The 14565-nt window shown below is 42.4% G+C and overlaps 1 protein-coding gene across 1 annotated transcript in view; it reads right to left on the bottom strand.

The window, feature by feature from the left end:
* The window catches only part of cntln (centlein, centrosomal protein), an 82860-nt gene that overhangs the window by 32636 nt on the left and 35659 nt on the right, over positions 1–14565 (bottom strand). Inside the window, exons 14-16 of the mRNA XM_035184126.2 lie at positions 7389–7489; positions 4615–4712; positions 3101–3630 (exon numbers count right to left, since the gene is read on the bottom strand). Of these exons, the coding sequence (XP_035040017.2) occupies positions 3101–3630; positions 4615–4712; positions 7389–7489 (729 nt within the window). The remainder of the gene's footprint in view (positions 1–3100; positions 3631–4614; positions 4713–7388; positions 7490–14565) is intronic.

The following is a 14565-nucleotide window of genomic DNA, read 5'->3' as shown; positions in this document are numbered from 1 at the left end:
AGTGAAAAGCTGCAGAGTCGGGTGCTGATAGTGAATGCATCAACATGTATGAGAGCGGCTGTGGCCTTCATTAGCCCTCTGTGTGTGACAGACGTGTGTGAGAGGCACGGCTGAGCGGAGCCAAGCAAAGTTGCATCTGATGGACACACGGTAAGGGCTTCCTGAGGCACACACACACACCCTCAAATACACACACATACACACACAGGTTTATTGACAGTGACCTTTGATGTGAAGGTGGAAGCCAGTGACATTTACGCTGGCAGGGGTTTATTAAGGTGGGGCCTGGGAGAAGCAGCAGAGGTAAAGACCAGAGAGAGAGGATATAACTGGTACTTGACAAGACCGGGGGCTAGTTAGGGTTAAACCAGGTCTGGAGGGGGCAGAGGGACTTGCTGATGATAACTAATCACCACCACTAAGACCCCACAACTAAGAAATTATGCATTTTATTAAAAACCTGTTCTTGCTGTTAAGACTTCTAAAGTTTGGCATAAATTAAGCCATGTGAATACAAATTTAAATCAATCTTTTTATTAATTTTAATATATATCATATTCAGACTGAAACTAACAAATACTACACTCACTATGATACAGTTAATATGAGGCCAATCAGTCATCAAGAATTACTGTAACTATATCCACAGACTATTAAAGTTGTCTCCTGAATGTGCTTCCATATATCATATAGTAAGAATGCTGTGCTGGCATTTTAAGATGATGCTTCAGGGGATTTGTGTGTCTGTGCATAGATACTGTACATAAAACACAGATTTGTGCATTAACAGGCTGGATGCAAAACAGTGCAAGTCAAATACAGACACAAACTAAAGAGAAACTTGAGTAAACTACTCAGCTGAGCACATACTGTACCTCCGCCAAGGCCCAACAGTCTTAAATCCAATCAGGCTCGATCAAATTTCATTCACTCAAACAAATCAGTCCCCTAGATGTGCCCGGTTTATACCCATAAATATTCATGCATTAATTTCTGGGAGAATGGTGAAAAGTTTGAAAAACGCCCCACCTTGCAATGTTAAAGAAAGTACTTTTTTTTTCCTGGATTTACCCCCTGATCATAATCCGCACCAAAATTTAATTGGTTGTTCCCTGACCCATACCACATCCGTCAACCTAGTTTTGTGGTAACCCATTCAGTAGTAATTGCATAATGTTGTTTTCAAACAAACAAACCAACCAACCAAACAAACAAACAGGGGTGAAAACATAACCTCCTAAGGATATGTTAAGGATGCTTCCAAGTAAACAGAGGGAGCCAAGGAACGAATCACCAAGCTGTTGAATAAATGGAAAAAACCCATGGTAACCTCTGAACCAGATCCCCAAATCAAAACACCTAATGAGGGATTATCTTTAAGAACAAAGGCCTTGATTTCCTCCAAAACTGTTTTGTCCTTGTCCGTAATTTGCCATCCTCATGTAATGTAGTGTCCATCAAGAACCTCTGTAATATATAAACACACATCACTTCCTTCTAACAGAACTATTCAGTGAGATATTCTCCATACCCCCTGCTCGCCAACAAAACTGATGATCCGCTCAAAATGGTCAGCTTCCTCCAGCAAGCTAAAAAATTCTGAGAGCGAGCCAGAGGCAGCGAGAACTAGAAGGGGGGAAAAAAAAAAACAAAGACTTGGCAGTAGCCTTAACGAGTCTGACATCTTTATTTGACACTATTAGGGCCAAAGCTCCTTAGGCAGAAACACTGTATTTCCGGCAGCGCCTACCAGACACACTGCTGGAGAAGACCCCTGCGAGAGACGAGACGCAGGAGGCTTTACAGTAACAAGGTTGACAGGTGCCTTAAATAAGACAACATCTCAGTTTAGACCCCTCTTTCGCAAATCCACTTAGATCCTCCTCTCAGGTAAAGCGTATATTAGACTGCTGCTTATTAGCTACATGGAGAGGCATTAGGAAAGCAGGGCATAGCTGTACCCAGTCCCCGTTAAACAGCCTCACGTGGATAGAGCTGGGGATTAGAGTCAGATGAATTAGTTGGTGAAGAGATGGCGAGTTAGTGGGACAGAGCAAAGAGAGAGAGAGAGAGAGAGAGAGAGAGAGAGAGAGAGAGAGAGAGAGAGAAATAAATATCAGCCATAGCTCTGAGTGTTTGAAATCAAATCATTCCGACCATCACTCAATAAATGTTGGCTCAGTGGCTTTTTTGCATAAAACATACATGAAATAATTACTGTCGATGGTTCTTAATTTAGAGGGTGTTAAACAGCTTGTAGACATCTGGTACTGAGCCGAGTAGGGTCATTCAAAATGTATCTAACTAAATTAAGGCACGGAGAGGAGAGAGGAGGGTGGGTAAGATGGAAAGGAAGTGTTTGTGTGTGTGTGTGTTTGCGCCTGTTTGTGAGTATGCAAGTGTGTGTTGGGAGCAGGATAGAAGGGTGGCTGGAGGAAATAAGTGTAGCACACACATTTGTGAATTGACATGCCACTAGATAACAAACATGACTAGACATGGAGGCATTGGCTGCTGTGTGTGTACGATTTGAGGTGGTGGGTGGGTGGTTGAAGGTGGGGGCTTGGTACTTGCAAGGGGATCCTTAGCGCTGTCAAGGGGGGGTTAGTGAATGCACAGGACCAGTAAATTAAATCAAACTGCCAAACTGTCAATTTCAAGATAGCGTGACTAGTGCATGAAAATGGCATCCCTGGAAGGTATCAAGGCTTCAGCGGCCTCCTTATCCCTTGGCTTTCCTGGCATCGGTTCAACTTTTTGTGGAGAGGTGGCTAATTTTGCATGCAAATTTCAGTCAATAAGCTCCAAGCAAGGCATCCCAGGATATTTCAAAGGATCTGACAGTAGTCCCCCCCCCCTCCTCTCTCCTACTCTCTATCATTCTTGCTCACATTCTTCTTTTGGCTTCTGAATACCAACTAGACAGACGATGAAATTCAATCACCCATTTGCTTACGCTTTGCATATGCACAGTGTCCCCTCGATGCAGCGTGGCCCCCCACAATCCTGCCAACCCACCCTCTCCACTCCTACCACCTAAAAATAATGAGGCGGGAGGCAGGAAGAAGAAGTGTGTCTGTGTGTGCGTGTGTATCATTACCTATCTACGCTCATGTCCTCCCACTCATCCTTAGTGGGACTGGGGCTGCGGCCTTGCCAGCTGATGGCTTGATTGGGGCTGACTGCTCGGTGGCTGCGCTGCTGTGGTGGACCTCTGAGCCTAGTTGTTTTGAATTTAACCTTGCTGCTAATGTTGCTAGCGATCCCACCTGCCCGCACTGGCCCTGCTGCATGGTTCCTATAGAAGTCCCTGGCTGCTCTGAGAATCCCCAGCTCCTGTCTCAGCTTCAGCAACTGATGATGAAGCTTGGTAGCCTCTTTCTGAGATGCAGCCAGCCGGGCTTCGACAGCCATGATCTCGTTGCAGTGCTGCTCCCCCTGGGCCAGGGCCTGGTCCTGGGTTGCCTCTTCACGAGCAGCTTCCAGGGTCCGCAGGCGATCCAGGGAGGCTTGGAGTCTGTGGCAGTTGAGGGCCAAGTCTTTGTTGGCCTCAAGTAACTGTTCTTTCTCTTCCCTCAGCCTCTCTGTCTCCGCGTCCAGGGACTTCATCTTCCACTCCAGCTGCTCAATCTGAAAGAATCAGAGATACATTACGGGGCCACAGTGGTACAACATTGTACATTTTTTTTCCTTTGCATATCTGTCATTTTTTAAAATAAATTCTAAAACTTCTTCACACACACGACTCTTGAAAACAACATTCAGAGTCAAAGTGCATCCTGTTGTTGTTAAGGTGACAATTCTATCGAAAAAGGCTAGTGCCTGATTTGACCTGCTTGTGGAAGCATGCATATAGAGGCTTTCCTCTCCACTGACATTTTCTAACGGGGGGGATGTGCCAGCGCATGCGGTTTATGCCCTGTGAAAGGTTGGACCAGTGAGGGGGTCAACACTCCCTCCGCAATCCAGCAAGATCATGGACATCTGACTGGCACCCCCTTACCCTGATCACCCCTAACTAGACAGCAACCAAGAACACTTAGTCTATTTGTTAGATCTTTGGTGGAGACTGTTTAAGAGAACAGTGGATGCCTGCTGGGTTTGTGCCTCCAGGCAATTTTCCCCTTTTATTTGGCTCTCAGTCTGCCCGCTGGTGAAGCCTGGTACCTTTCAAAAAATATTAGATGGCCATCCCTACTCTTGATAATTCACTGCTATGAAAATCAAAGGGTGGGGGGGCATATAAACTCATGCAAGCAGGGGTTTTAAAAGCATGCATGCACAAACATGAGCAAGCTACTAAGAGCTACAATACAAAAATGTTGTGATCTCTGCGAACTTAATACACGTTCCTATACTCCACCCCAACAGTTATTATCTGTAGTAACAACTGGAATTGCTTTCAACTTGGAAAAGAAACAAACAACGTCCTAGCTGACACATGACTTGGAAATTAGTGAATGACCAATCCTTCCAAGAGCGAGAACACTTTCAAATCGTTCTTCATAGAGTAAAACCAAAGTGTTTGAGAGGCATTGTGCTGTAGTTATGGCTCTGTCGGGTTTCTTTTATTGGCAATGACAAGGAACACTTAGTGATGGCATAGTGCTGTACCTTTTTAAATGACTGTTCCATTCGTTCGGAAGAAACAGAAGGCTTTTTCGGAGTGCTGCTTTTGACCTGGCGTTCCTCTACCACTTTGTGAAGCAATTCTGCAAAGGGGAACAAAGCTTGTTATTGTGACATGATTTGTCAAACTCGGGCTGCTCAATCAATAGAAGGATAATAAAGAGGGTACATTAAATCAATTTGCATTATTAATGTGTAATTTCCATCTTAAGGTCCAGGTTCTTCTTCTTTTTTTCAATCAAATCAAAAGGAACACAGGATCACTAATGCTTAAAGGTCTTGAAATTCTCACGGCTAAAAACCTACCTCTTGTTTCTAAAATCTTATCAGATAACCTTTTTCAACCAGATTAACAGAAAGGTGTTTTATTTAGTAGCCCACAAGGAAATAGGAAAACACTGCTCAAAAGCACATACACACACATTGGTACATGCAATGGGCAACCTCTCTCTAGAGATCTTAAACAAACGAAGAGAAGTGCTTGAATCCCTTGTGGACACAAGCCCCAGGCTGCACTGCTTTGTAGTCCACTATGTTTCCCCAATGGACAACTAATCTCACCAGACTAACATGCTGCTTTATTCTGAGAAGTTCAAATGTGGCCTTGGCAAACATATGATTTAGGCTTTACAATAACAACAGAATACATGCCGGAGTCAAAGTGTATGGGGATTTTATGTTCACATATTCATGTGCGCATACACAATCCAGTAGGCCTCAGTGTCACCGATGTTTGACATACAGTAGATACACCTGCAGAAGTTGGAATATCTTTCCTGCTCACCTAGATGCAAAGGGCAACACAAAATAATATACAACTTTCTGCCTTTCATTCTCGCCTGTTAAACATTCACGACAGAACGACCAAAATAATTTGTACAACGAGGCTGGAAACATTAAATATTCAGGACCTTGACTTTTAGGTCAGTTGATCTTTTGGAGAGTGAGTGGGGAAAAAGAGGCCATAGAAGGAGAGAGTAAAGAGAGAGAGGGGTTATGTTGTGAGAGGCTGCTGCTTCCTTGCTTCACATTTGACGCTTTGCCCAGGGAATTTTGTTACTTTGAATTAGGCTGTTCTTTTGTCTTTCCAGCGTGTCACAGTCAATCAAACAGAGCACCAAATAGGACAGGAGGGCTGCCGTGTTCGCTGGGTACATAACCAGGTTGGGAGACAATTATCCAGCTCCAGGGCCGGTGGCTTGGGAGTTGGCACCTCAGCACTACCTTGATAAGAAGACGTGGTGGCTCCCTAGTCACCCACTGTTGGAGGAGGTCCTGGCACTGCGGCATACATTAACGTCCCTCCCACGTCTCCTCATGGGCTGCAGCACAAAGGCCCTGTTCCTTTCATCTGCTGCCTTTCGTTAGTGTGATTCCAGTGTGAGCCATCAACCCGCTATCCCTTTGATCGGGTCACAGAGGTTCTTCAGGAGTAAATGTTGTGGCCATTCACAACGTTTATTTTAAATGACGTTGGGGTTCACTTCCTATTGTTCGCAAACATGTTGACACAACCGACATTTATCGATTCACAAAGTTAATGATGAGATCATCTTTGCCTCAGTCATCACAGTCGGCTATGCAACTTATTGACTTTCACTATTAACAACTGTGATCAATACATTTTCTATCACAATCCTCAATGATTTATTCATTTGTTGAATTTTGTAAATGATTTATTAGATTTTGTGTCCTTTAATATAAAATATGGCAAGCATTCTAATGCTTTACTGGGAATCCAGATAGCACACGTGTTCCCATTCATTGTGAGACTGGTCATTGCAAAGTTAGGTTATAACATTACAATCCTGTGGCAAAAGGATTCGCTGTCATTCATGTCAACATAATATGAAGTATCATCCCACACAAAACTTAATCCATAACTTCATATTTTATGTTGTTTTGGGACAGAGAGCATTTTTAACATTAATACAACAAAAACACCAGTCCTGGAGAGAACATTGTGTAAAGTACTGACTGTTTTAATTCTCATCACACGTTTAAGTTATAATTTATTTCTGTGAATCTAGTATAATATACTTCACGGTTTACACTTAAGTGGATTCATGACAGAAGCTGTAAAATGTTTTGTGAATAAGAAAGGTGCTTGTATCACATTTATATTTAGAGATTATTTACTTGATAAGATATAAAACTAATTGTGCCCCTTCTAAGGCGCTTTTTATCCTGGTATTCCTGACTGGACTGTCAATAGGAGAGGATCCACTATTTTAATTATTGCCACCCGTTAAATCACAGGCCTGCATCTCCAACCGACACCATCATTGGTTGTGAAGAAAATTAAAGTGATCGAGGACAGATTTGTTATTGAACGAGTAAATTAAAGCCACCGATTGCAGTGGTCGGCGTCTGACAAAAGGATGCGGAATCAATTACAACCAATAGGCTTTTTAACTTTGGGAATGATGTATTCAGACAAGATGAACACTACTTGATCTTTCAATCAATTTGCAAGGAGCTGATCAAGTCTTAATTGAGTTGTCCTATTAATTCCACTGGGAGGGATCTTATTAATTCTGCTCACTGGTACACATGGCCAGGATGTGAGGGTAGCTTAAAGGTGCTACGAATACTCTTTGAACGTGTGATAGACATGTGACAACACATGTGTAAAATTCAATTTAGGCAAAAGATTTACAAAAGAACACAAAGGAAAATAATTTTAAACAATCATCAGCATTCAGTTCTTTTTTTTGTCTCCAAAACAGCTTTTCCAATACAAAGCAAAAGGGGCTCACCTTGGTGTTCACTGGCAAGACACAGGTGGAGCTCCTTCACTGTGGCCCGGTCCATGGCTGCCTGGACTCGCAACATGTCCATCTGCTCTTCCAAGCTGGCTCTGCAGTCACACACATTATAAACCTTTCCTCAAATAGCAATTAAATATATTCTCCAAATACAAATTCCGAAACAATAAGAGATGAGAAATCAGTACCAACACGAGAATAGTAAAATTAGTATCTTTTTAAAATCTGGATTCCACTGTGGAATCATTTATTCGAGACACTTTGATTTGTCTGCGCTGGCTTCCATCCCAATGGTAAAGACAACATGGTGAAGAAATCAAGTAATTAAAATGGTTTTTAATTCATCTGAAAATCAAAGTGACATGCAACATGAAAGGCCAAGGTGGGAGAGTACCGTGTGCATCTGTGTGTGTATCATCACAGACAAACAGAGTGGAAAGAGTGCCCAATTACCTCTGTGCAATTAGCTTGATTTCTGCTAAAGGCTAATTACGTGGAGCCATGCTCGAGTCTTTGCACTTTCAAGTTATTATTAGGACCCCAACAGAAGTCTACTGAGGATACACATGGCCCACAGAGGCAACCACACCTGAAACACACACCTAATTCCCCTCCCCTCTGCGCCACAGAGTCAGAGAGGAAAACTAGAAACAAGCCGCTGCTACTGTAGTGGCCTTCTTCCCTCAGTTTACCTCATTACAACAGTAGGTCTTTATTCTGACCGACTTCTTAAGGAAAGTGGTGAGTGCACCGTGCATGATACACTCTGAACAATATGAGGTGTAAAAAGAGCCATTTGTGGTTATTATGAATCATGATGAGGATAATGGCAATTAACTTAAACGAGACACTTTTTAAACCAATCTTATTTTGCAAGATCAACCAAGAGATTTTTCCATATGCCAAGAAAATGACTTGGGAAAATTATCACCATAGCGCAGGGAAGGGAAGTAATTAGCTTTTTAGCCCACACAATACAGCAGAGGCCTGGTCTAATGGCTGACCGCTGCTTAAATAAGTACACAAATGACTCTCCCTGAGGGAGGTGGAGGAAGCAGATGGATATGTGTCGCTCCTGTATGGATTTGCCTCCATAAATGAACTCAAGTCGATGAGGCACTGGCACTGCCTTATGTGTGGAGGTTGTTAATGGGACAAACAAACTGAAATATGCAGTATGTGGTAGGAGCCTGTTCCATCTCATGTTTCTCTTTTATGCCTTTTTGGATGCTGATAGTATTGACGCTAATCCAAAGTTCAGATGCAAAACATTCAATTTTGTTGAGGGATAAGCATATTTTCTTGGATGAAGGAGGGATTGGATTGCAGATGTAGTTCATTGGCCAGGGGCTTCTAGTTTCACAACATCACACTCTAGAGATGGAGGACTATTGCATCCTGATTCAGTAACACTCACGTTGTTGCAGTTTGTGCTTCAATCTGCTATAAAAAACAAAATTAACACATCGACAAGTGGGGATGCTGCAGGAAGAATTATTGAGAGTAATAGCTTCAATATTTGCAGAGATAACATTGTGTACTTGAGGATGTTTTCAAGCCTGAAAGTCTGGACCAGGGTCTGAAATCATGTCTTTGTTACATTTGGTCCGGTTAGTTTAGGTTTCATATTGCATTTTATGGAGCAGAATTTTGTATGACCTCCTGTAGTCATCACTTACATGGGCTGCATCTAGTACATGGTAGTCTTTGAGTTTGAAGTGAGAAATAAATGAAGTGGTTCATTTAGTTAACTTTGTTGCCAGTGTAATATAATTATGGTACTACTACAAGCATTACCAACTTCACGTGCAGTACTTGACACTAGTTTGGATGCACCAAATGAATGTCCTTGATGGTCAATCATTATATCAATAGCAATCTTGCCAACTGCTTCTGCTTCCTCTATTGTTTAATGGTGTTTTCAGTTTGATCTGGACCGAGAATACCTTCTTTGCTTGGAATACATTTTGGTTTGTTGGTCCGAACCATGGTCCGAGCCACCTTTCACTCCTGTTATTTTTTGGGGGGGGACTAAACTGAAAAGTCAGAAGACCAAACAAGACCTAAAACTATTATTTTATTTAAAAAATGTATCTGGTTTGCAGCCCAGTTTATATTTTAGACTTTAGTTTTGTAAACTTGCATCGTGTGAGTCACAAAGTTACAGAGTTTTGTTTTGTATCAAAACAACAGATGGCATCTGTCAACGCATTTGTTTAACAACTTGGTCAACATGTTAAAATTCTCATTTAAATTAACCGTTAATACGAATACACATCTCCACAGTATGTACTGCCTTCTCTTTTTTCCATAAGTGACACAACAAATTGTCGAATCTATTTCATTCTTCACTGCACAAAACTGTATTCTTGGATGGCGTATGCTCATATCTTCCCTTCCAGTCTCACTCCTTGCACATTGCTTCCTCATGTGAGTACATCATTTGATAAACAGATGCTTACTATTTTCACGCCACTGGGGTCCTGATGATGGGAAAAGAGCAAATTTAAGAATCCAAAAGGATGTTTAGGCAACACTGTAAGGCTGCGGTAGCACTGAGATAAATCCCAACCTTAAGGAGCTACCTTTTAGATCTGCATCACATTATGACTGCCTCCAAGTGAAACAAATTCTAGAGTTTTTTCCTGCACCAACTATACCTCCAGTAACCTGTAGTTTATGTTAAATTGAATGTTTTCCAGTTATAGTCGAGATATCACTGTGGAAAGAGGGTTCTCTACAGATTTACCTCCTATAGGATACACAAAGTCTTTTTTAAAAAAAAATCTGGATGACAAATCAAATGAAGCTAGCCACAATTTTCAACTCCCTCTCAACTTGCCGCGTCACCTAAGGCAGAATAATAGTCAGCGAGTATAAAAGCAAAAAGAAGCTTCTTGGCAGAAACCAAAGTAAAGTCAACAAACGGGTGTTTTGTTTGGTAATGATGTGGTCTGCAGTGGAACTCCGTGTCTCACGCCGCATTTTTGGCCCTGTTTTTAAAAACATTTGCACATTTGAACTTCAGCCCTGAGTTATCCACTCCATGTCATTTGATCTCATCCCTACCTGTGCTGCGCCAAACACAGCTTAGAGCGCAAACTGCCAGCCTCCATCCACAAGGGTGTACAACGCAACATCATCTGCAGCCATTGTGCTTTCACACGCCAGCCTCCTTTTGGTTTCTTGCTCGGCGCATAAAAATACACGGGTAGAGCAGGGAATAGGGTGAGAAAGCGAAAACACCTCTGGCATTTTTATCACAGGGGAGAGATTCTTGTTTGTGTGTGTGTGTGTGTGTACTGTGTGATATTCCCTCATGGTTAAAGTCAAGCTAGAGGGCTGTTCATTCATAGAGGGAGTTTGGGTGGATAAGCCACTGCTGTCAGCAGAAATGGTGACTGGTGGAGTTTACATGGCTCGGTGCTGTGTTTTAGCTGTGGGCAATGTAGCGGCAACAGCAACAGTGAGTCTTTAAGAGGAAGGTTCACAAGCCATTGATGCAAGAGGTAAATGGGCATTCATGTAATAAAACCACTGGTGGATCAACCTAGGACGTCCACACATTTCCCTGTTTAATAGGGATAGGTGTCACTAGGTATCCTTATATAAAATAAAACATGTCCTTGTACATAAATACAAAATCATATAATCATAATATTATAGTATTTATTAGGTTGGTCCTGTGTCATACCTGCAACCTGTCCCCTTTTGTTTGCCTGGTATCAGCTGGGATTGGCTCCATGCACACCACGACCCTCAAACGGTACAGCTAATGAATGAGTGAATGAATGAAGGGATGGATGGATGATGTATTTATTAGCACATTCCATTCTGAATGTATGAAGTTTATTCGTGAGATTTGGTTCTTTGAAAAAATAATCCTTTGTTCTTTAATTCTATTTGCTCTTTTTATTCGAACAAACGCCGACTTGAAGGCGCACTGAAGCTTGCATCAAAATTAGTAAGTGTTAAGCAATTTTTTTTAACGTAATAATTAATTTATCAAATAATTAATGAAGGAAAAACCTTACTTGTCTGAATTTAAATCATGAATAAAACATTCTGTTTGTGTGTGTTTGAGCAAATGTGTCCCTCCTCCAACTAAGCCCTGGTCCAGGGGGGGCAAAAGACTCATTACTTCTAATACCTTTTAGCAAATCAAGATGAAACTAAAAAAATATGAGAAGCATCAGGGTAAACTTTATTAAACTTAATTAGTGTCAACGTCGCTTACTGGGGAGGTTCACATCCATAATGGTCACTCTCTGCAGAGGAGGTTTCACTGCTGCTGCAGAGCAAATGATCTCAAAGGCTTTTTCCCCCAGTAATCGCTGGCTAATTTATGCTTTGATGTTGTCTGAGCATAGCATCTTAAGTCTGAGGATGCGCTGCATGTGTTTATTCTGTTTATGAGGCCTAAATAATCCCTGCCTCTTTTTACCAACAGACCTTTAACAACAATTAACAAGCATGGACATGGAGTGCTGCAGACCGATGCGTAATGAGGCAGATAAAACGACCCCAAGGCAACATTTCTAGGCAAGAAATTTCAATCAAAATCGGTCTTGGTGCCCCAAATTTATTTTGTCCCTTTTGCCTTTAAAAAACGGTGAAAGGTTGAGAGCTTGGATGCTTTTGTGTGGAACACTATCAGTGCATTATTTAATGAAGGTTTTTTTGCAATTCAAATGTTTGGTGAATGAACCATGAAAGTAGAAATATAGCATGATTGTTCAAAGTTGATATAATGGATTGGTTGGTATCAGTACATGAAAACTGATTTCAAGTGGTTACTTCATTTTTAATCGAGAAGAATGTCTGAGTTTGTCATGAATAAATTCATAGCTCCATAAATTTTGTGCATCAAGGTCCATGGATAATTCCCTGCTATCACGTCCTTCCACCAAGTTTCATGGAAATCCTTTCAGTGGATTTTGTGTAATCTTGCTTTTACCAAACATACAAACCAACCAACATATAAAGGATAGGGGTGAAAACATAACCTGCTTGGTTGAGGTAATTAACCTCTTTATAAGTTTTTTTTTTTCAAACAATACCTAAACTATAATTAATAATAATCTGACAAGAGATTAACCTGATTGTAAAGAACTGACCACTGAGGTCTAATATCTTCTCAGCATGTGAAAATGTCACATGATGTCATCCTTCTATTTAATTAGTATGTGATATTTCAGCCATGCTAAATCCGACCAGGTCAACTGTGCTGTTTATCTGATGTCGAAATCTCAGCTCAGATGTGAAGTGGCAGGTAACACAAGCTCACTGACATGCTTGGAAATTGTTCGTCCTCCTGACAAGTAGTTCATGCTGCAGGTGCAGGCTATAATTTTCAAGTTTGAGTTATTGAAGAATAAACAATTTGTTACTTATTGCATCCTTAAGTCATGAAATTGAGCCACAGGGAGCCAGTAAATCAGCTGAAAGAGCAGAGAAACAAACCTGTTTCACCTTCTTCCTTAACATCTCATTCAAGAGCAGAGATTACAGGGGGTGCCTGGGCCTTATAACCTTCTCTTAACACTGTTGGGACCCACTGAGCAGGAGTTATCCCAGCAATATTAATTCTGGGAAATGGTCATTTGGGCCTCAAGACACTGTTTTACAAGTGCTGCTTTCGGAAGAGGTGATAGGGAGCATCTGTGCGCAATCTCATGACAATGAGGAGGAGAAATGAGAGACAAATGGAGTTTAAACAGAATCTCTCCTCTAAAGCCTGCCACTAGGCATTTAAAGCTTTATAAGGGGTCTTTATTTGGCCCTAAATTCTTCCGCTGCCAGGAGTTAATTATCCATTAGTGGATCATTGCTAGCACTTATCTAGCATAACCTTCACAAGCACAATCATTACAATACGGTCAACGGAACAACAAGCTATAACTGCTTGCCCCATGAGTTTCCTTGCAGTTTTGCTTGCAGAAGCTGTTGTTGTTATTTTACTGTCATATTCCAACTTTTGCCCTCTCTGTTGCCTCTGAACAGAATTTTGCAACCAGAACCCTGGTTGTTCACTGTTCCATCGAAAAAGAGATGGGCAGTATGCTTTTGTTTAGTTTAACACACTGAGCTGTGCATTTGTACAGATGTGTGCCCTGGAACGGAGAGATTTTTAACAGCCCAAGTGTAAAGATCCTATCCAAGTTTACTTTGCACCAGCCACCCGAGTAAGGAGGGGTCCTGGGGGCGCGAATGGAGGAGATGAGGGGAAGCTGGTCAGGGGCACATGAAGGGGATCAACACTAACCCCGGAGGACAGGCCGGTTACACAGTTAGAAGAGACGCCAGCCGCTTACCATCCCTCGTGGTTTCCCTCGCAGGTCAGTTCCAAGGACCCTGCATGTTCACTGTAGTGTAACCCCCCCGCCCCCTCAGGCCCCAGCCCTAGACCATCCAGCGCTCCGCTCTGCTCAGCTCAAGTTGTGGCCGGGCAGGCGGGCAGGCAGGTGGATGGACATCCCTTAACAGGCAGCATCGGCGGCACTGGGGCTGCTAGCCTGTAATTAGCTCGGACAGCTCAGGCTTGGAGAGAGGCAGCCGGGCTATATCATAATGAGCTCAGCTGGGATTAGGAGGACAGGGCAGGGGGTTGAGCAGAGGGGAAAGCAGTGGTGGAGGGCAAGTTCCAGAATTCTGGCCTCAGCCTACTGCAGCATCACGGAGGGCCGGAGGGAGGCAACTGGGAAGGCAAGTAAGAGGAGAAGAGGACGGCACCGAGGCATTGGATAGACGAGGGAAGAGGTGAGGAGAGGTGAAGGCTAGGGGAGACAGGGGAGAGGAAGACTGTGGCTTTAGGCCAAGCTTTGTGTAGTATCATACCAGGTCAGTGTTAGTGGTACTGTAACAGGGGGCTTCTTTAGATCAAACAAGACAATGGCTACACTACACCCAGAGACAGACGAAAAGATGCAGACAGGAGGACAGAGAGAGACGGAAAGAGTGGAAAAACTATAAGCAACAAAGAAAGAAATAATGCACCTCTTGCGTAAAAGTCATACTGTCATTAAAACAGACACTCAGGTCACAGTTTACAGACCGAGTATGTAAAGTATCTTATTGACACTCGCTTAATAACATCAGCAACAAGATTACAGTTTGGCCTAAATGTTCCATTAAAAATACAATTATTTCACAAAGACACAGCCAAGGA

This window comes from Hippoglossus stenolepis, chromosome 2 (assembly GCF_022539355.2).
Source record: "Hippoglossus stenolepis isolate QCI-W04-F060 chromosome 2, HSTE1.2, whole genome shotgun sequence".
Taxonomy (NCBI): Eukaryota; Metazoa; Chordata; class Actinopteri; order Pleuronectiformes; family Pleuronectidae; genus Hippoglossus; species Hippoglossus stenolepis.
This window is presented reverse-complemented; position numbering and strand designations above follow the sequence as displayed.